Here is a 23,179-nt window from a genome sequence, read left to right on the forward strand (position 1 = left end):
TTCCTCAAATTCCACGTCGGAAACGGCCCGTGTCGAATTCTGAAATGGCCGGCGAGGTGGCTCCAAGGTTTGCACAAGTCTGGCTGGCCATGTCGGCGGTGTCTTTTGTCGCTATCAATATCGGCAACTGTTCACGTAGTGCTTGGCGTGGGCAGTGAGGTAAGGCCAGTAGTACTTTGTTGTATCTTTTCTCATGCAGATGATTTAGAACTTCTTGTACTAACGTTGATTGTATTACAAAACGATAGTCCACCCGAAGCGGCGAGAATGTTTTCTTTAAGGAAACGCTCTCCCGAAAGAAAAGATACTCAACTCCTTTTTTCAGTACTTTTGCGACAGCGATGACCTTGCTCTAGAGGTATTCCACAAGACACTCGAGTTCCAGATCGGCTTGCTGTCGTTTGGCGAATTCTTTGGTGCTAAAGCTTTCCAAAACGTAGTCACCATCCTTGTCATCCTGCGGCTGTGTTTCAACGGAGAGAACAGAGAGGCAGTCAGCGGCACTTTTGTTTTCGTCTGGGCTTGCATACGACGCCAATGTCAAATTTTCGAAGTCTTAGCACCGTATTCAGAAATTCTTCTTGACTTGAACTTGACTTGAAACCGCCTATAATGCAGGGCGTTCGAAACGCGTCTTTGCGTTTATGCGGCCTTGGCACCGCCCAAACACAGCGCGTTCAAAACGCGTTTGTGCTGCTTTGAAGTCAGTGGCAAGTCAAGTTCAAGTCAAGCAGCGTTTCTGAATACAGGGGTTAGACTACATCGAGCAAGACGACGTGAAGAGTGCTTTAAGTTAGCTAGCCAGCACAGGGCGTTGCGGCCACTCCTAACATTGAAGGACCTTCCATAAAGAAGAGGGAGAAACTTGAGCGTAGCTCACATGATGGCAAGACACTCTTATTTAGTTGTGGAATAGTTCCCTTGATGTCTGGATAGCGATCGGCCAGCTTAACTAATAACGCTTTGTTCTCCGTTAGTCTTCTGCACATGATTGGCGCCAAGTGCTACATACGATGTTTGCGTTCATGTGGATTTCCACATTAGTATAGTTGTCGAAGTGCGCATGCATCACGGGTGTCCGCAGTTGTCGTATCAGTACTTAAAGTGCCAAAACTTCCACCGTTTGCCACTTGATTTCATGAGTTGCGTTTGCGGGCCGGCGATCTATGAGAAGTCTTTAACGAAGCGTCTATAGTGGATACACGCACCGATTAATTGACGCATGGCCTTCTTCGCTGATCACATGTACCGAAAACAGGGCCTCCTAGTACATGAAGGGCCATTTCTCTGGCATCAGGGTGAGCACAGAGCTCTTGATTTCGTGATGTACGACTGCAAGGTCGCTTTAGGTGTTTATCGGTTGGTTTCCTTTGTGGGCTTTGTGACCGGCTACTCGTGGGCGTACGAAACATGACAGAATCCGCACCTTCACCAGATGTCACGTGGTCGTTACGTTGACGAATGGAAAGACCTTGCTTTAGCTGTTAAGTTATTCTTCATACATAGGTTTGCAAAGAAAGAGCTTGTTAGTTTCTGTGCTACAAAAAGTTTCCCAGCAGAAGAGGAAAAAAATGATGTGTGTGGAAGTTTCATGCGAACTGCATCACGTGGAGCTGGTAATAGACTTTGTTGTCAAGACGACGCTTAATTAGTTGGCACAAAGCAGCAGCCTAATGCGCAAAGCCAATAAGAAAGGAAAAGAAAAGGAGGAAATAAAAATGAAAAGAGAGAAGAAACGAGATAAATAAGAAAGGAAAGAAAAGAAGTAGAAAAGAACGCAAAAATGAAAGAAAAAAATGAAAGAAAGAAGGAAAGCTTGCAAGAAAAAAAACTAAGAAAGAAAGAAAGAAAGAAAGAAAAAAAGAAAGAAAGAAAGAAAGAAAGAAAGAAAGAAAGAAAGAAAGAAGAAAAGCAGTAAGTCGAGTATGCACATGGCAACCTTCAATTGACCCAATCTTCGGAATGAAGCAAGGGCATTTGAATTTTTTTGTGAGAAAGAAATGGAAGAGATATCAAGCTCACACTAGTCAGGGATAATTGTGGATAATTTCCGTGCCGTACACAGCATGGCTGGAACGGGGAGGAGTGAGCGTGTGCTGCGTCAAAAAAAAAAAAAAGCGATGCGCCATGTAGTGAATGAAAGCCTTTACAAGCGAGCAGTTATGGAATGGCTAGATCATAAATTTAGAATTGCTCAATATATAATATCTTTGCAAAAAACACTGAAACGCAAAAGCGCCTGCCACTGCATGTGTCAGCAAAAATAAATGCATGCATTCATGGAAGGTGCAATGCCTAAAAAGAGAATTGTTCATCATCAGTTCTGGAGGCCTAAGTTTATTTAAAGTTGGTTTACAGACGCAGACATTATGTAAATTGTTTTTTTCCTTCTGACGACAATTTCAAGTGCAGGTTTTTATATCTCGCTGCACGTAACATGCACCAACCAACCCATGAATGGTATGTAGGCTCTCAACTATGTAAAATATGTGTTTCAAAGTTACGTCTCGTTGTTTCTTTCAAGTTGTCAGTCCATGATATTACAACAATTTCACGGCTAGTTGTGCTTGCCTCCTACCATTACCATCTGTGGCACTTCAGTACAAATGCTTCAGCTATTACGTGGAATAAAAAGTTCAGTTTCTTTTCAACTCCTTTTCTTGCACTTCTAAATTTTATGTATGGTGCCACAGGAAAAAATAATTAAATAATATCAAGAGGTCGAAGTTTTGCTTTATACCGCAGACAGGATTTGTTCTTTTAAGTGGAAGAACTGCATTTTTTTATGAAGTGCGCCACAGTGCTACCAAACTATTAACATACATTGTGATGCAGTTTTTTTTTCGCGATGACGTAAAAGTGCACGTGTGTTCGTGTGCTTCGCACGCATACAAACCAAATGAACGCGGACCATCTTGCTTACTTCTGCACTCGTCCGTCTCGTTGCGTTCTATATCTGTGTCCCGTTCACCGCAGTTTGCTAGAAGGTGAATCTTTACATATTCGCCCATTTTTCAACGTTACTTCTTATAAGATGCGGCGGTGGGCAATTATGAAGAGCAATTTAATATTACATTTGCTTTTGTAACGAGTGGCTATAACGAGTAACTGCTGAAGATTTGAATATCAGCACACATTTCTCTACTACTGTCAAATCCGGTATGTCACAAATTAAGTGTGTGACAGCCAACATGATGGCAGTGCTACTGAAAAAATTAGCGCAAAAACTGGTATGTGGACACATCAGCACCAACAAAACAGCAAGCCCTAGTTCTTGTGCTGTATTTTGACGCATGCAATCTCCGTTGCGTTAAAATGAGTAACAGCTTCTGCCACGTGGACCTAACAATCTTTACAAACATGGCCTGGCCAGATTGGAACGCAGGAAGAATATTATTTGGTTAAAATAAGTAAGTTTTACGCTGGTTCGTATCTGCCACACACGGCTATTTTCGCTTCTATACTCTGTACACGACACTTAACGCTTTTAAACACAATGGGGACCGAGACAAAGTGCCTGGTGCTTCAACAGTTGGCCTCGAGTATTGTGCTTTTGTAATATTACTCAACTGCACATACCATAAAATTTTCACAATGACCTCACTTATTTAGTGTGGTGTAGCTTTGCAGGGGACCAGGAAAATGAACTCTGTTGTCTGCAGTATACTTCCAATTATTTTGTTCGCCCTTCCCGCAACACGCAAGTATTATTGCCCGAAACTTTACACATATGTTCGAAGAGAGATGCCTGAATTTCATTTTATATACGCAAATGTAGTCGCAACATGAAAGTGCGCAATTGTAGAACAGATTATTTGTTGTTGCTTGCTTTGATATGTAGTTATGCACCATGTGGCAAATATTCTATTACGGAAACTTCAGCCCTGGTTAAACTGCTCCTATATGTTCAAAATGAAAAAAAAAATAGCTACAATTTTTGTGAATTCATTACTCTAAACAGTCTCCTATAAATCAGCGAGAGTTTTTAGTCCTGGTTTATGTCATTTTATATCACTTCATGTCAGAATATTCGAGTTTTTTGAGTATGATTGAGGTAGTACAAGCTGCAATGAATAGTTTACAAGATTTTATTAGCCCTAATCAATTCTCAGCGCTGTGGAAAATGCGCATTTTTAAAAATATTTATTATATATGCATACAAACTATATTTTGAGAATAGCACACTCTATCCATGGTAACTCGTAATAAACGCGCACGTTTTCGCAGTTTTTTTTTTGTACACAAACATAAATGCCAATTACTGAGTTCAATTTTAAGAAGTCTACTCAGTGCACGTAATGAGCCCTTGAAGTTTTTGGTTCATATAGAGTAAATCTTCAAGTCAAACTGTCAATGTCACCTTTGTTTACCACATTCAAATATCCCCCCTGGCACAACAAAAACAAGTAGGAACTGTTCTTCATCATATCCATCTGCTGAAGCTGCTACCGCAGCATCTTTCTTTTTTTGCCCCTTACACACTTTATATTTCTTTTTACACGTTCGGAGATGGTATAAGAAGTATGAAATGGAATGCTAGATTTAAGATCCAAGATTCTGCCAAAATGTTCGCTATAAATGCTGTCACGTGAACATAGGTGACATGTGATTCATAATGCATTGCACGCATCTCACCAATATTAATAATAATAATAATAATAATAATAATAATAATAATAATAATAATAGTAATAATAATAATAATAATAATAATAATAATAATAATATAATGTAGAGAGGAAGAAAATTATGTGCCGCAGTGGGTCACGCCTTTCGCGAGAGAAGCCAAGCGCGAGCCGGTCCCCCGAGCGTTGTGATTCCTGCGTCGGTTGCTGCCGCCCGCTTTCCGCATCGATAGACCTGCTGGGCAAGTACTACTTACGTCAAATAAACCCCGTTTCAGAGTGGTGGAGGTGCGGAGTAACTCAACCTGAAACTCCGTAACAGGAAACTACCTGCCATTTCAGACATGGCTGAAGAAAACACCCAGCAAGGTGCGACCCAGCCTCCGATGGTCATCGTGCCCACTGCGCTACGCGTGCGCGATCCACCTTTTTTCGACGGTACTGATGAGCAAGACGTAAAAGATTGGCGGTCAACATTTGAAAAGGTAGGCGCAAGCATCAAGTGGGACGACCCTTCGAAGCCACATTATGTATCTTCTACCTGAAAGAGGTCACTAGTCTCTGGTTTAACAACCACCACTCGGAATTCGCCACTTGGGGTGCCTTTAAGCTACGCATTATCGATGTGTTCGGTCACTCCGAGGTACGCAAGCTCCGTGCCGAACAGCGCCTACGGGGACGCGCACAGCTTCAGGGGGAAGGCTTCACAAGCTACATCGAGGATGTGCTCGACTTGTGCAAGTGCCTCGACCCTTCAATGATCGAGGCAGACAAGATCAAACACATTTTGAAGAAGATAGACGACAACGCCTTCCAGATGCTGCTGGCCAAAGGCCCACGTACCGCGTCCAAACTCGCCACTCTTAGCCAGAGCTTCGAGGCATTGCGTAAACAACGGGTCATGATACAGCGGCCAGCGGCTACCGACGAAACTCTGGCGGCATTGACCCTGGATGGAGACCACAGCACAATCATGTCGGAAATCAAACGATATGTGCGCGAGGAGGTGGCCCGACAACTTTCGTGCCTGTCGTATCTACCGGCAACGGAACCCTCTTCTGAGCGTCTCGTGCCCGCCATCAGGCAGGTAATACAGGCGCAGGTCTCTGAGGTACTGCCGTTCGTCTCTCAGACAGCACCCGTCACCGCGCCATTGACGTACGCTGCTGTTGCTGCTACTCCACCCCGACCTTCTTTGGGGTGACTGCCCTTCCGCTCCCCAGGTCTGTCCTCTAAGTTTGCCCCCAAATTTCACGGTCCTTATCGCTTCGTCGAACGTCGATCTCCTGTCGCATACGTGATCGAGTCGGTCACGCCATCTACAGACAGGCGATGCCTCGGTCGTGAGACTGTTCACGTGAGTTGTCCCAAGCCCTATCACGACCCACTCATAATCTCGTCACCTTGACTTGTCAGGATGGCTCGTCTTCGTCGCCAGGGTATTGTATGGAGGAAGAATATTATGTGCCCCTGTATGTCACGCCTTTAGCGAGAAGAGCCGAGCGCGAGCTGTTCCCCGGAGCGTTGTGATTTTTGCGTCGGTTGCTGCCACCCGCTTTCCGCATCAATAGACCTGCTGTGCAAGTACTACTTACGCCAATAAACCCCGTTTCACTAATAATAATAATAATAATAATAATAATAATAATAATAATAATAATAATAATAATAATAATAATAATAATAATAATAATAATAATAATAATAATAATAATAATGTTATGGCGTTTATTAGCGGGCACACAGCGAGTCTACACAATGACGACAGTAACGGCGAAAAACACGGGGTCTCCGCGCGAGCGGCGTTCTCTTTGGGCAGACCCACTAGAAAGCACATAAGAGTTCGACCCACTTCAGTGTTCGGCGGCTTCTGTACAATTACCCCGGGGTCGAAGAGGGAGCCGCCTGGCGACCTAACAGCTTGTCACTACGAGCGGGTCATAGTAACCCTTCAGACGCTCCTCGTTGACTATGTCGCGCCCGCGGCGGCGCATGTCCGAAGATTGTTCAATTGGCTCGATAAGATAGTTGACCGGAGATGTGCGCTTGATCACACGGTAGGGACCTTCATATTTCGGGAGTAGTTTGGAAGAAAGGCCAGCTACAGAGGTCGGGATTGAGAGCCATACAAGGGAACCAGGAAGGAAGGTGGGCTCAGAAGTGGCGGAGCCATCACGAATACTCTTCTGCCGCTCTTGCTCATGCGTCGTAAAAGTCTTGGCAAGCTCGCGACACTCTTCAGCAAGCCTGGCGGTCTCGGAAATAGGTGTACACTCAGATGGATCCGGCGTGTACGGGAGTATCGTGTCGATGGTGTGTGACGGGTGCCTTCCGTACAGCAAAAAGAAAGGTGAAAAACCAGTCGTGCTCTGAGGGGCGGTGTTGTAGGCGTAAGTGACGAAGGGCAGTATGGTATCCCAATTCGTGTGGTTGGCGGCGACGTACATCGACAGCATGTCGCCGAGGGTGCGGTTAAAGCGTTCGGTCAGACCATTCGTCTGCGGGTGGTAAGCAGTAGTTTTGCGATGGACAGAATGGCACTCAGTGAGAATGGCATCGACGACTTCTGACAAGAAGACACGGCCTCGATCGCTGAGAAGCTCCTGGGGTGGACCGTGGCGCAATATAAATCGATGTAGTAGGAAGGACGCAACATCACGCGCAGTAGCCGCAGGGAGAGCGGCGGTTTCGGCGTATCGCGTTAAATGATCTACGGCGACGATGGCCCAGCGGTTGCCAGTGGACGTCAGAGGAAGTGGTCCGTACAAATCGATACCTATGCGCCCAAACGAACGGTCAGGGCAAGGTAGCGGTTGCAGACCGGCTGGTGACATTTGTGCGGACGGTTTGCGGCGTTGGCAAGCGAGACAGGAGCGAACGAACTGCTGGACGTAGCGGTACATCCCGCGCCAGAAGTAGCATTGTCTAATGCGATGGTAGGTTTTGAATACCCCAGAGTGCGCGCACTGTGGATCAGAATGGAAGGATTCCAATATCTCCGACCGCAGACTGCGGGGTATCACGAGTAGCCACTGCCGGCCATCGGCGTCGTAATTACGTCGGTGTAGGAGGCCGTCACGAATGGCGAAATGGTGAGCTCGACGACGCAAGGCACGCGTGGATGGCGTTGCGGACGGATCAGAGAGCAAGTCGATCAGTTGGGCGATCCAATTATCCTTTCGCTGTTCGGTAGCGATGATGTCAACATCAATGGCAGAAACAACAACCGAGGATACTGAGCAGAGCACGTTAGCTTCAGGCAGAGGGGAGCGCGAGAGGGCATCGGCGTCAGCATGCTGGCATCCGTTGCGGTAGAGGACGCGGATGTCGTAGTCTTGTAAGCGAAGAGCCCAACGGGCGAGGCGGCCTGAGGGATCCTTCAATGATGACAGCCAGCATAGTGCATGATGGTCAGTGACGACATCGAATGGGCGACCATACAAATAAGGTCGAAACTTTGTAAGAGCCCAGACGATCGCCAGGCACTCTTTTTCCGTGACGGTGTAGTTTGTCTCGGCTCTTGTGAGCGTACGGCTTGCATATGCCACAACATAATCAGGGAACCCGGGTTTGCGCTGCGCCAGGACAGCGCCGAGGCCTACACCACTGGCGTCCGTGTGCACTTCTGTTGGGGCCGTAGGGTCATAGTGGCGGAGAATGGGAGGAGACGTCAACAAGTGGCGGAGCTTCAAGAACGCGTTGTCGCACTCTGACGACCACGAATTGAGGGGCCCGTTACTTCCGAGGAGCTTCGTCAGCGGTGATATAATCGTGGCGAAGTTTCGTATAAAGCGTCGGAAGTATGAGCACAGGCCCACGAAACTACGCAGTTCTTTGACGGACGCAGGTTTTGGGAATTCGGCCACGTCCCGAAGCTTGGCTGGGTCAGGAAGAGTGCCATCCTTGGACACGACGTACCCTAGGATGGTGAGTTGGCGTGCTGCAAAGCGGCACTTCTTCAGATTTAGTTGCAAGCCGGCATTGCTCACACGTGCGAAAACTTCTTTTAGACGTTGGAGATGGGTGGAGAAATCTGGAGCGAAGACAACAACGTCATCGAGGTAACACAAGCACGTGTGCCATTTCAAGTTGCGCAGTACGGTGTCCATCATGCGCTCAAATGTCGCAGGTGCATTACACAGACCAAACGGCATGACGTTGAATTCGTACAAGCCGTCGGGTGTGATGAAGGCAGTCTTCGGTCGAGCGTCATAGCCAGGCGTACTTGCCAGTACCCCGAGCGCAGATCGAGAGAAGAAAAAAATTGGGCTCCGTGAAGGCTGTCAATTGCGTCGTCGATGCGCGGCAGTGGGTAGACATCCTTGCGAGTGATCTTATTGAGCCGTCTGTAGTCCACACAGAACCGCACAGAACCATCTTTCTTCGCAACAAGAACAACAGGAGACGCCCATGGACTGTCCGAGGGCCGAATGACAACGCGTCGGAGCATATCGTCAACCTGCTCGTTAATTTGCCGGCGTTTAGCAGGCGACACGCGGTATGGACGTTGCCGTATTGGTGGATGGGCACCAGTGTCAATACGATGCGTAACAGTAGACGCGCGACCGAGAGAACTTCGCCCGACATCGAAAGAAGAACGGTATTCTTGCAACAGGTCTAGAAGCTGGGAACGCTGCATTGACGTAAGGTTGTCATCAATGAATGGGCCAAATACATCAGGAGATGATGGGTCAGAAGTAGAAACAGCACTGATGGTACGTGAATCGGGACAACGCGAGTCTTCGGGTACGTCCAGGACTTGTGCGTCGCCGACTGCTTCCACTCTGCCGAGACATTCCCCTTGAACCAAGGTAACAGTGTATGGGGATGGGTTGGTCACAAAAATAGCGGTGTTGCCTTGGGTGATTTGCACGGTCGCGAAAGGTACTAGCAACCCTTTCCTCCTGGAAGCACGGTAGGATGGCGAAACAAGTGCAATTGTGTCGGAGAGACCGGTGCAGTAGACCGATACGCCCATCGTCGAGCTTGGAGGCACTATAGTATCGTCTTTCACAAGAATCTTGTTCAGTGTCGAGGGACCGTCTTCTGGCGTCAAATGCGAGAAGGGCGAGAGTTCAATTTCAGCGGCGGCACAATGAATGACGGCGTCGTTGCGGGAGAGAAAATCCCATCCCAAGATGACGTCATGAGAGCATGCAGGAATGATGATGAATTGGGCGACATACAAAACGTCCTGAACGACAACGCGAGCTGTGCAGCCTGCTGTAGGATTAATACGATGTGAGCTAGCGGTACGAAGGGACAGTCCAGAAATCGGCGTCGTCACTTTTCGAAGCAAGCGGCAAAGGTTTTCGCTCATAACTGATACCGCAGCTCCAGTGTCAATAAGAGCAGATGCATGAACACCGTCCACAAGCACGTCAATGACATTAGATGGGCGGCTCTGAGGGCTTTCACAATGCGATAGCGTCGCAGTCCTTGCCTCTGGGACTGCGACGACTAGTTTTCCCGCTCATGAGCAGAAGAACTTGGCCGCATGGGGGACAGAGACCGACGTCGTGGAGACGGCGACCTTCGAGCAGACGGACCTGGGCGAGACGACAGTGGCACAGACGGCAGTTCCTCGTTATACGAACGGCTAAGGTGGCCAGCAACATGAGAAGTGGGAGCCGGCTGTAGTCGAGAGCAATAACGGGCTACGTGACCGGCGTAACCGCAAGCAAAGCAGATGGGCCGGTTGTCGGGTGTGCGCCATCGGTTTGCCGGGGTGGGTCTCGCCCGGAACGGTGTCTGGAAAGGCTGCATGGTGGGCTGAAAATGAGGCTGAGGGGTTGCGCCAACATATGCAGCCGGCATACCCGCTGCAAAGGACGGAGGTCGTGCGGCAGCTTCGGCGTAAGTCACTGGTGCAGGCGCTTGAACAACTGGAGGCGGCCTTGCGACCACTTGGGCGTAACTTGGGGGTGCTGGGGCCGGAAGTTGTTGTGGGTGGTACACAGGCATGGCCTCCGCTATTTCCTGCTCAATCGCTCGGCGGATGGGTGGAAGAATGGTAGGGGCCGATTGTTGAGCAGCCGGTGGGTGGGCAAAGGGCAGGAGAGAGAACTGCCGCGCGATTTCCTCACGTATGAAGGACTTGAGATCTGCCAGCAGTGCCACCTGATCACAGCTCGCTTCCAAGCCTGCAAGCCCTGCATCTCGTGATGTGGAGCGACGGGTCATCGAACGCTGCCGGCGGAGCTCCTCGTAGCTCTGGCACAGCGTGATGACCTCAGCTACTGTGCCTGGGTTTTTGGCAAGCAGCATCGTGAAGGCATCATCGTCAATGCCCTTCATGACGTTCCGGATCTTCTCTGATTCGGACATGCTGTCGTTCGACTTCTTGCACAAGTCCAGGACATCTTCAATGTAACTAATGAATGACTCACCGGCCTGCTGAGCGCGTTCGCGTAAGCGCTGCTCGGCTTGCAGCTTGCGAACGGCAGGGCGGCCAAAAACGTTGGTGATAGCAGTCTTGAAACCGGACCAAGTTGCAAACTCGGACGCGTGGTTGGTGTACCACAAACTTGCAACGCCCGCAAGGTAGAACACCAAGTTTGTCAACTTGCCGTCCTCGTCCCATTTGTTGGGGACGCTCACGCGCTCGTAAATGGCGAGCCAGTCCTCCACGTCAGTGCCATCGGCGCCCGTGAAGATGGGTGGATCGCGGATCCTGGGGACACCGGGACATGGGGGTGGCATGGGAGGAGGCGTTTGCTGAGAGGCGTCGTGGGACATGGTAGATTGCAGCGTACGTGAGCGTAGTTCCAAGGGCATCGAAGGGGATCGTAGCACTCTCCACCAATTTGTTATGGCGTTTATTAGCGGGCACACGGCGAGTCTACACAATGGCGACAGTAACGGCCAAAAACACGGGGTCTCCGCGCGAGCGGCGTTCTTTTTGGGCAGACCCACTAGAAAGCACATAAGAGTTCGACCCACTTCAGTGTTCGGCGGCTTTTGTACAATAATAATAATAAAACTGGACGCATAGCCGGAGGAGCAAAAGGTGCATGACTAGATTTCGGAGCCTATGTAAGGTTCATGTTTCTATGATAAATCAATGCCATTGCCATTTCGTATATGGCCTCTCATTCATTCAACACATCATGAGCTAACGAGCTCGGTAGCCTAGTGAATACTTCACAGAAAAGCTGACACCACTGCGCAAAAGGCAGGTGCGGGCTGAAGCAGACCTTACTTCTCGTTGTCCCTTTTTTTTTCAGCAAACCGCTGTCCACGATCAACGTGCACGTACAACCAACCACAATGGTGTCCCTGGCGGCAAAATCCCTGCAATTGTCCATGTGGTAAGACACGCGGTGAACTCTGAGTGTTTTTTCTTCTGTTATCTTGTTGCACTTTCTTTCTTTCTGATGACGCAATCAAAGTTTACATTTTGGTGATGTCCGCGACAGGGAAAAAATCAAACGAGGTCACATAGCTACATGAAATGACTGAAGGAATAAATGCTATTAGTACAGAGAATGCGTGGCGAGTCATGTAATCTGGTAATTATGATGAGGTGTTTTAAATGATGTCATTGCTTCAGTAAGTTCATCTACTTCTACAAGTGAAATGGTATTAGAAAATAGGACCAAAGCAATGGCTACATGGCTGTCTGTTTGCATACACTTCGGTAGGTGTTAGATTTGATTTCCTGTTCCGATTGCAAAAAACCTGTTTTTTTTAAGAGTGGAGGAGTGAACCAACCTGGCTAGTTGTGTCTGGTTACTCAACTGAAGAAAAGTTGGTTATAGAGTTCTGTAAAAGCTCATGTTCATACCAGAACCTACCGTACCTTGGTTAAATAGTTGAGCATATGCGGCTGTTGTTAGGAGGGGAGAATATGTGGCTTTGCTTCATCGCGACTTCACTGTGAGCTTCAGAAAGCCTATGGCGATTTCATGTGTCAAGTACTGAATGAGGAGTAAGATCTGTTGTTGGGTAAGCTGGCTAACTTCAATGGGGTACATAATAGCGCGAACTTGGAAAACCCCGAGCAGAAAAAAGAAATAGGTGGGAGCCTGACCTTTTTTCTCCCTTCTACTTCATTTTTCTGATCTGTGTTTTTCAAGTTTGCGCTAGGCACCCGATTTACTGTATAAGGAAGGACCAGTGTTTAGTCGTTTCCATGATCGAGTAGAATTGAGGATTGCCCAAAACAATCGTTCAACTTGTCATGGTGAACCATCTGCTAAGGAGAAAAGTCTGCGTGAGAATAGTGCCAAAAGTCTTGATGAGTCATTTGAAGAAGCAGTGACACCTCGCTGATTCTGGGTGCGCTACCAGTCAACATGGATGTGACAGCGCTGTTACAGCTACTGTGGTACCTTGATCTCACATCATTAGACTTTTTGTACCCAGTGAATAAGGAAATATTGTAAAAGAACCGCTTAGGACGCTGAGATTGGTAAAAGCATCTTTGATGACCTCTACCAAGGAGGTTCTCGTCGGGCGCTTTACATGGCACCTCTAATTATTAGGTGAAGCGTAAACAACGGTGGATTAACCCAAGCAGAAAGTACTTTAAAAGGTTCTGAAAAAATTGTTTCATGATATTGAACCAACTATTCTAAATAAACCTTCCGGGAAAGTTTGGGACAGGACCTGTACATAAACTATTCCGTGAGGTGCTTGCTTGAAAAAAAAAGGTTCAATATTTTTGTAGCTAAATAATTATCACTGTTTCAGTTTAATTTTGTCGACGTCATATGCATTATGCAACGTACTTCAATAAATTACAGGTCAGCCCGCGCAACCGCCTTCCAATTGCAACAATGGACCTCTCACGAGTAAGTCTGAAAGTGAATGTCCAATTACGCAGGTGTTATTTCATATATTTCAACAATTAGCATAATTATGCTATACTCTATAGCGGTGGCTGAAAAAAAGAACAGCCAGTATAGGATGCTTCAGCTCTTGGCAGCCTCCTGTAAAATAACAAGTAGGAAAGTTAGCAGCGGGGAATATTTGAGAGCCCATCTTTGAGACCCAACTTAAATATACAAGGTGACTACATTCTTTTTGCAGTTATGGCACTTCAATATGGGCTGATTTCTAGGTCTTACGAGACCTGGTAAACCGACGTAACGTCTTTAAAACCGCATAGTGTAGGAATGTTGATCGTGACGTTGATAATATAGAAAATTTGACGGCAAGGGAATCATTGATGGCTGAAAGCTAGATAACAATGTGCTGAAAATACTGCAATCTATATAATCAAATACTGTCAATGGTGTTCTTTTTTTTTTATTCAGGCGCTCAACTCGAAGAAGAGCAAAGACTATTCCCGGGTGAGTCGAGTAAAAGAGTCCCATTCAAAGTTTCAGCAGCTGCACCTTAAACACGAAATCACACGGTAAAAACGTGTTGAATAGACCTTGGAATTCAGCATTGTAAAATTTTGTTTGAAGAACGTTCAAAAATATGGTACCAGTGAACAATAAACACGCCTTAAAAGAGCAGGAAACGAAAGCTCTTGAGTTAAAAAAATATATTTCGTTGGATGCTCTTTGAAATCCAGCTGCCGGGCGTAATGCTACGAGCACAGCAGACGAACTGAGTTTACGTGTAATTGGTTTCAAATGACTGCTGGTTCAGCGTAATTTTGACGCACTAAAATACGCGAGCATTTCCTTCATGTGTTTTTCTTTTACTTTTACGCTGAAATTAGTAGTTCAGCGTAACAATCTTGTTAGAAGCGAAGTATTTACTAACGAAGCAAATGCAATTTTGTACATACCTACCTACCTACCTACCTACCTACCTACCTACCTACCTACCTACCTACCTACCTACCTGCCTACCTGCCTACCTGCCTGCCTACCTACCTACCTGCCTGCCTGCCTGCCTGCCTGCCTGCCTGCCTGCCCGCCCGCCCGCCCGCCCGCCTGTCTGCCTGCATATCTATCTATCTATCTATCTATCTATCTATCTATCTATCTATCTATCTATCTATCTATCTATCTATCTATCTATCTATCTATCTATCTATCTATCTATCTATCTATCTATCTATCTATCTATCTATCTATCTATCTATCTATCTATCTATCTATCTATCTATCTATCTATCTATCTATCTATCTATCTATCTATCTATCTATCTATCTATCTATCTATTTATCTATCTATTTATCTATTTATCTATCTATTTATCTATCTATCTATCTATCTATCTATCTATCTACCTATCTATCTGTCTGTCTATCTATCTATCTATCTATCTGTCTGTCTGTCTGTCTGTCTGTCTGTCTGTCTGTCTGTCTATCTATCTATCTATCTATCTATCTATCTATCTATCTATCTATCTATCTATCTGTCTATCTATCTATCTTCCATAGGTGCTCTCGTTGTCGCATCCTAACATGGTATAAACCAAAGTGGGAGTAAAATCCCACAAGCGTATGAGAAATAGTGCTCTAGGACGATGACAAAAAGAACTTAAAATGGCTTCTTGAACATAACAAAACTTCTTTCCTCCCGTAGCAAGAGGCATATACCCAATTACCACAGGCCACAGTACGCATGTATGCGTCACAAATTATTCATAGTTTCTATCCACCTAGGAAACACGATAGCAGACATCAGCAACATAAACGCGAGATCAGTGAGGAAATACAGCAGTGGCAGCATTGGCAAGACTGATGAAAGCATAAAGTTAATGAATCCGCTAAGATCAAAGACAGGAATTCTGCGTGGTAGTACGTATTCTGCCAGAAAGCTACGCGATATTTTCAACATACTTTAGTGTAATGATCTGTAGGCTTCATCTCGGTGTAGCGTCAGTTGTAGTTGCCGTGCTGGCTATTTAGCTTTAGGGCAAGGCTATAAAGTTTACATATTCACTCCTGTTATCGACCATTCATGTTTTGTGAATGTCAATAGTGGCTTAAGGGCTGACACCACTTTTCTAAATGTCTAAAAACAATACATTCATGCTGCCATATTTCAAGTTGTAGCGTGCACCTTGCTTGTAAGGTAACTGTAGCGTGTACCATGACTGTAGACAGCACTCAGTTCGACGAAACTAACATATGTACTCTAACGTGATTGCTGCCCTTACATCATACCCTATGTTTCTTGTAAACGCTAATACATAGATAACAATGCAGGGAACATTTATATACCTGAAATAGCATTTGATGATATCAAAAACTATGTTAAGTGCAAAATCTCATGTTTCCACCGGGCAAGGTTTACTGTGCGCCTAGGAAGTAACAATACAAGAAAGATCTGCGAGTTTTTTTTGCAAGTGTAATAAAAACCATGCAATTTAATAAAAATAAATGTAGGTGAAAAGAAAACTTTTCTGGATTTAGGTTGTTCTCTTCGCAAAGTCAGTCGAACCATGAGAAAGGTCGTTGTAGAGGATTTCGATGATTTCCATCACCGGAGGTCCTGTACCGTGCTCTAACATTGCAATGTGCCTGAGAATATGTAATTTTGCATCATTTCTGTAGGTCTTTCTGCACAAATTGTACACAAATTTCATTCTGAATTCACTGCGCCGGGTTTCCACATTTCTGCGTTTTCGTAAAGTTCCAATGCAATGTTATATAGCTGAACATGGCAACTAACCTTATATCTTTCACTTGAGCTAAAGCTGCTATGGATAAACACACTTTGGCTACTGCACACAAAGTGTGCTGATTTATTTTGAAGTAGGTATAACTTGACTACGAAAAAAAGTTGACGATAGCTAACGCAAGACGTAATTATACAGAAAACATGTGACATGTGCATGAATTGATGTCGTTTCACCACTGATCTTCTTTTGATAAAAGTGAACGATGAAAGTAACATAACTCTTCTTCACAGAACACCACGCTTCAGCAGCTTATATTTAACACGTAACGCTACGTAACATTGCGTATAAAGAATTACAAGAAAATTTATTAAAAAGTATTGATTTATTTGTTAGTTAAGACATGAAGAATATTGAAAAGGAACTCGCCGATTCATACTAGAGCATGAACATTTCTTGTTTCTTCCTCACTCAGGAATGGCACGTTGCCCTGAACTCACTTGTGCTTGTGGAGAGAAAGTAACATGTTTAAAGAAACAAACGTCTTGTGCATGTGCTTGTGGTAAGTGTAGCAGTAAATTTTATACACGCCTTATGGACATTTATTAACACAAACCAGGAAACTAAGGGTTTACACAATGATGCATATTTCACCCAGATTTTATTCCATTTGTTGTTGAGATACTAACCTATTGTGACTTCTTTGTAGGGTTTTTTTTACCGAGGCCCCAAAAAGGCCTTCGTACGGCAGCCTTTGTGGCCCTTTGTATTCCCGTCGGGTGTGATTGGGAAAACACAGAAATACAAAATTCTATGTGAGCTGCTTGAGTCTCAATAATAAAGTGGCCCCAAAACACCTTTTGAACAAGGTTAGCAAATGTACCCGATTGGTATTCGAGACTTCCCAAAACACGCAAGTTAAATTTTCTAGCAAGGTACGTGGCCTAGAATTAATAATAAATTCTCTAAGTACGCCTAAAACCGCGAAAAATGTTACGGGCACAAATATCCAGGTATAGCCTACTGACTAATTTGGCCATGGCACGCTCAATCATAACTGGGGCCGCCGCGACTTGTTCAAGTGTGCGCTCGCCTTCGCACTCAAAAGCCATGCATTCAAAGAAAAAAAAGAAGAGAAAATGCTCAAGCTCCTAAGGAGTGCGTGACGCATTTTCTGCCCCTGTTCCATTCCTCCCTACTTAGCTTCCACTGCTTTCGTCGGGATGGGAGTAGAGAGATTGAAATAGTAGCGGGATAGAAATCTTTATAAATCTGCTCGTACAGCACAGATTGTAAAATTTGTAAACATTTCTGCGGCCTTGAATACGTGAGACATTAAAAATAAGTTATCAAATGGTCCCTTTGAAAAGTTTTGAAGGGTCCATTTGAAGCTCCCTTTGAGGTGAAGCCTTAGAGGGAAGTTGAAAAACTTTTACATATCACTTCTGAGCGTCTAAAGACACTATGATGAATACAGAATTCGAAAAGCAACGTGCGACTTCTAAAAAAACTCGAACGAAACTTTCGGCATTAAGCAGATGCTATTGACGAAAGATTGCTTGGTATGCTTATAAAAAACAGTGAGGTCATTCTCAGTATGCTGCTTCATTTGCAACAGCAGTACGGATGCAGCGTGGCCCCCTTGATTCAATTCGGCAACGGCACTTCATGAGTTCGTCACGGAGGCCATGGGTAAAGATGCGAGAGAGGGTCATTTAGGTTACTGTCGATTATTTGCATTATTCTATATGTCGTAATCAAGGAATGCTGAACTTTCATTTCCACTATACTCACTTGAGTCTTCGTCACGTCAACAGCTTTTGCACATTTCGAATCAGTGAGTCGCGAGAACCTCTTGTCAGAGTGCAGCATGGCTTCACCTTAGTAATCGAAGATGACGTACATTTGTTTTCATGCTTCGGTGCACCCTATTGAGTAGAGAAAAATAAGCTCCTCTTTTACGTATTCGAAAACTGCTGCTCTAACATTCAAGGTGAAAACTACCCCATCGTTAACAATAACGTCGGCCCTTGCTGAGCACAATATTTTATCTAATTCTAACACCTGTTTATGCTACTTTTAATTGCCTCATCTGACAGTGAAGTTAAAAAAAACATGTTTCGTGCAATAACTGGCGTGCAGTACGGAAATTTCCGCCACGCTTTGGTGGCGGCAAAGCAGGACCAAACTCGCTTGATTTTGTGCCATCATCGTGTGACCTCATTACTGCATAATTGATCGCTAAGGTTTGTGGCGTCATCATTGGAACTGACGATGTCCTCAAATGATATCCTAGCCCGGTGATAGGTGTCCTGTGCCAGAGCAATCGACACAATACTCGAGGTGCAGAAAGCTCTCGGAACCCAGAAAAAACCAAAAGTGCTGACTCTAAGGCATGTTGAAGCCAATTGATGGCTACCTACGTAAGACAAATGTAGAAGAAACATGCACCGCGAGAGGTCCTGGTGAATCTCTTGTTTCTTGTTCGTGTTGTGTGGAGCATATATATTCAAGGATCAAGGAAAAAACCTGAGAAGAAACTGAATTAGCGGAAAAGAAGAAGAAAACGGTATAAACAGACAATAAGGTTCAATAAAGCATTCCATGAATGTGCTTGAGAGATGAAAAAGCTGCCACTTTTATGTCTGCTAGAAGTACCTAAGATCCTCAGCAATTCGTTAATAAATATTTAGTCGACGTATTTATAAATATGATCGCTCAAAGATAGCCTAACAATGGTGATTGTTACTTAGCATACGGGACGACTAATAGCCTTAGCCATCAGCTAGAGACAGTTCAATTGGGCAATAATTTACGCAGCGATAAAGCAAAGAACAATAACGTTGTAGGGTTCGTTCTCGCAAACGATTACTGCTAATGAAATACACTAACACATGCAACAGGTACGGAACTCATAAACAAAATTACTTCCGGCACCCCGTTTTCGCCTACGTAAATTGTCACATCTGACCAACCACAATTATTTAAGTGAAATATGCCTCACTGAAAATATCATTTTTACACACATTTTAAAATACTGTTTTTACAAAGAACCTAATATTTCCAGCAAATAAACAAAACATGGTTCTGCATAGATGTCACGCCCAAGTTGCCCTCCAAGGACCATCGCCCCAAAAATAAATAAGGGTAAAAAATACACAATTCATAAAGTTGAACAAGGACGTTTGGTACTGTATGTTCTAAACATGAAATAACGAAACCTACAATAAAAACACATATCTGTTGTCACCAAAAAATGATGCAATCAACAGACATTTAAATCTATCAAATGACGTTATATAAATCCAAACATGACCATACAAATACACCCAGTTTCCTCTTGAAGGAATTATGGACGGTCAACCTGTCTATTCGGTGCCAAATGTATGGACAAAAATACCTTTACTGTGTTCTTCACTCGTTTCTTGCTCGCAGTTTTCAGACAAAATATTTGTTTTCAAAACTGATGCACTCAAGTTTCATTTGTATGCTTTTTCTTCATCATCAGCGCTTGCATTTCTTTCCGCATAAAGCTTCAAGGAAAGTGAAGCATATGATTTTTGATGGACTAAAGACGAAAAGACAAAAATACCCTATAACGTCGTTTTTTTTCTTCCCTTGAAACGAGTTACTTCAACTCCATCATCGTGACTGCAAAGCTCGTCTGATCCTATGCAGTAGCTAGACTATTTCTTTAGATTTTCTAGCACCTAGTCAGAAATATAGTTTCAGAAAACCCCCAGAGATGTGCTACCTAGCCCGGTTTCTTGGTAAATTGAACTGGGGTCAAGTGACCACACAAAAGACCCACGCCTTTCCCAATAGCGCCCTTCGATAAATCTTGTGCATGTGATGACGGCTCTGACAATGAGGCGAGAGAGCGTATGCAAGCACCATATCAGCAACATGAACTCCTCACGTGCAACTTTCCTAATTGTTGACATTGAAAGTTCATGCCAATGTCACAATGCAACGTTTATTGTTGCACAAACATTCAGTTGTTTTCTTTAGGCATAGTGAAGGCATGCATCGAGAAACGAAGACAAGCTGTAGCATATGAGAAGGTGATGCACTCAGGACTCGATTACGGTATCACATTCTACATTGATGGCATAGCTCAGGTGTCCTCCATTTTTGTTTTTCTACTTCTCATAGCACTGCTTTCAGCATTCTACGGCATTTAATGCCCACTTATTGCATGTTGCCGTCCATGTATTGGTTTCTTTGCAGTTTAGGCCAGATCTGGACTGTTTACTGTAGCTGTTTAACAAGAGGATAAAGTAACAAACATTAATGGTTCTTAGGTTTACAGTGTCAAGAAAGAATTTTTGCGCTGTTTTATATAGCTTCAAGAGAGTAAATTACTCCGATACGTATGCATTTATTAACGACTCTTCATGTAAAAGTACTGCTATTAACGTAATGATGATGTCACTGCTTTTCACTCAAGTAAAACGTCATCAACGTTGCAAATATCCATGGCGAATCAGTTGCATATCGACTTGCGTAAGAAGTGGTCCTAGATGCCTGTGTGTATGTGGTAAGTACGTTTCTTTTATTTGTCACTCAATTTAAAATAAATTGTCAATGCGGAATACTTTGATCACCCAGCTAAAATTCTATACATATATAATGCGAGAGGTGGTGCTACAATAAATATTCAATTATTAATTTTGGCTTTCGTATTGTTTAATACAGGCAGAGTATTTAAGCAGATAGATTACGTCGGATTTGTCACAGCAAAATAGTTGTCCATTATTTTAAAGCTGAAACCTCAGGTGGTGCTCTAAGCTGAAAGTTATGTCATGCGTGTGCATATTTACCAGCACGAATCTAATAAAACGCTCTTAGCTTCACTGATACAACTTTTGAAACCATGGCACACGACTACTTGTTATTGCATGAAATATTTTATACACGTGATATGTGAGTGACAAATTTCGCTAAATGGCTTGGTTCAACACCTGCCGAGTCTTCATCATGCCTGCAAGCTGCGCCTACACTTGCATCGATTTTTTTGAATGGACGCTGCTGCAGCCTCAGCGGTTCTGCAAGGTGGAAAGCTAGTCTTCTTGGAACGTGGTTCGAGCTAGCACACTGAGTATAATAAACAAAACTTGTAAATATATCAGTCGGTATTGTCTTTAAAGCTCATATTTTTCAGTTTTAGGCTAAATTTGAGGATGGTAACCGCATGTAAATGCATTATATTGAAGGGACGTTGGCCGGCCATAAAAAGGAAAACGCGTTTGACCAATCACGGATCGTGCAGAATCGTAACAACGTCATTCTCTTGTATACATACTGCGTTTTACTTTTGACCACGTTCAATGACGCAGACTACAACAAAAGTAGTGTTTACTGTAAAAACAATCATTTTAGGCTTGAGCTCCACGAATCTTATTTTGTATAGAGTGTATGACGCTTTTGAGCACAAGATTTAGCGATTTTGTTGTAGCATATATTCGTAAAGAGGTTATGATCTTTCTTTGTAGTTGTTAGTCACGGGCTTTTTCTTCTTGTTGTAAAACAAGTGTGAAGTTCTGAAAGATACTGTTGTGCACTGCCCATGTGTTAGTAGATTGTACAGTCCATAGCTTTGCTTTCTATTTTTATTTGTTGACACGCTGAACCTAACAATTCTCGCGACTCAATATTAACGTGCTTTGACAGAATCCCAGTGCCTGTTTAGCCCTAATCTTTTCGAACCATGTGATTTCCAGCCAGGCAAATTAAAGCTCGAATAGGTTTTACGGACTGAGTCTGATGTAATATTTCTAACAGAGGAAAACTTCCCAGTTAATTGAAAAAACATATACACATACAATACATCCAAGAAAATTAATTTGTGAGTGTATTTTGTTATTTCTTCCCATAGGGTGAATAGGTTTTCGATTTCGAAGTATCCCGTCAGAATATATTGGCAATGTAATTTCTCTGGAGTGGTGTATGTGTGTGTTGGTGGCTGCATACCTATCTGTGTTTTGACCGTCTCAGGTATACATAACGGTATCACAAATTCGGAACTTGGTGCTTTGTGCGAAAATTGATCTTGTATCTTCAATATTTTCCCAAATGCAGTAGCTCCACTGCCCGAACCACAACCAAAACCACCGTGCTGCCCTGGAAGTCGTCAAACATCAAACGAATGGTCTTCCCTTCCCTGCTGCAACACTCCGTCAGCTTCACGTCCCCCATGCTGTTCCATAAGGGTTCAAATCACCAGCCACCAGTCTTCTCTTCCGTGTTGCAACACCACACAAGCCGTCTACCCTCCTGTCTCAGGCCTGCCTTGCTGCCAGTAAAATTACGGAAGACGTTGAAATAATAAAAAAGGCAATAAACTTTTTTGTCTGGGTGATATTAGACAGTTAATTTTACTTACTTTCAATTTTTTATGCAATAATCCGCAAATTTGAGTAAAATGCGGATTGGTCATCTGTACAACAAACCGTATGATTTACTCGGTGAGTGCATTGGGACGTTAAACTACACGAAATATTAATATTAGTGCTATGATAGCAAGGACATGTTTGCAAAGTGATCTTATCTATGTGATGATTTTTCTGATGCTGCCTATTCTACGCGTATAACTGTCGGTCTGTTGCTTACTACATGTAATTTGAGCGAATGCCAGAGTGACCAAGGCCATACGTTCTGTCATTGAGCACCAGGCGACGTTTTCTCTGTACCAGTATACCAGGACATGGCGCTGTTCTTCCCGCAACTGAGATCGCTCCCCTGTATGTCGCCTTAGTTGTTCAAGATATTGGAGGGGAGACTCTCAACTGACCAGAAAAAAAAAGTTAGTCACAGTCACGCGACATTCACGTGCTCATAACACTTGGCCTTCGAGTGTGATGAACGTGTGCGATACATATTTTCGGTTGTTATACCGCAATGTCAATTTGACGTCTTGGAGCTTTCACAACATTACACAAATCGAAAAGGGGCGTATATGCGTGACAAAGCTATTATCCCAGCAACCAGAGACCTGCTTTGGGCCGCTGTAATCTCGAAGGCT

At 44.3% G+C, this 23,179-nt stretch overlaps 1 protein-coding gene across 3 annotated transcripts; it reads left to right on the forward strand.

Moving 5' to 3' along the window:
* The first annotated feature begins 3,564 nt into the window (after positions 1–3,564).
* LOC119167949 (uncharacterized) lies at positions 3,565–22,516 on the forward strand. 3 transcript variants are annotated; one of them, XM_075865542.1, is made up of 7 exons: positions 3,565–3,700; positions 11,852–11,935; positions 13,373–13,420; positions 13,886–13,921; positions 16,631–16,717; positions 20,606–20,695; positions 22,237–22,516. In XM_075865542.1, the coding sequence occupies exons 1-7, from the start codon at positions 3,643–3,645 to the stop codon at positions 22,458–22,460; spliced, it is 627 nt and encodes a 208-aa protein (XP_075721657.1). In that variant the 5' UTR covers positions 3,565–3,642; the 3' UTR covers positions 22,461–22,516. The 3 variants fall into 3 exon arrangements, with proteins under 3 accessions (XP_075721657.1, XP_075721659.1, XP_075721660.1); XM_075865544.1 differs by lacking the exon at positions 13,373–13,420; XM_075865545.1 differs by lacking the exons at positions 16,631–16,717; positions 20,606–20,695.
* Positions 22,517–23,179: the final 663 nt, after the last annotated feature.

Source organism: Rhipicephalus microplus, chromosome 6, assembly GCF_043290135.1.
Source record: "Rhipicephalus microplus isolate Deutch F79 chromosome 6, USDA_Rmic, whole genome shotgun sequence".
NCBI lineage: Eukaryota > Metazoa > Arthropoda > Arachnida > Ixodida > Ixodidae > Rhipicephalus > Rhipicephalus microplus.

Bases quoted from the DNA above. Each gene is read 5' to 3' on its own strand.
- LOC119167949 (XM_075865542.1), top strand. From the start codon at position 3,643: ATGAACTCTGTTGTCTGCAGTATACTTCCAATTATTTTGTTCGCCCTT. The intron at 3,701-11,851 runs GCAAGTATTATT...TTTTTTTTTCAG, and splicing joins GTTCGCCCTTCCCGCAACAC to CAAACCGCTGTCCACGATCA. The intron at 16,718-20,605 runs GTAAGTGTAGCA...TTTTCACTCAAG, and splicing joins GTCTTGTGCATGTGCTTGTG to TAAAACGTCATCAACGTTGC.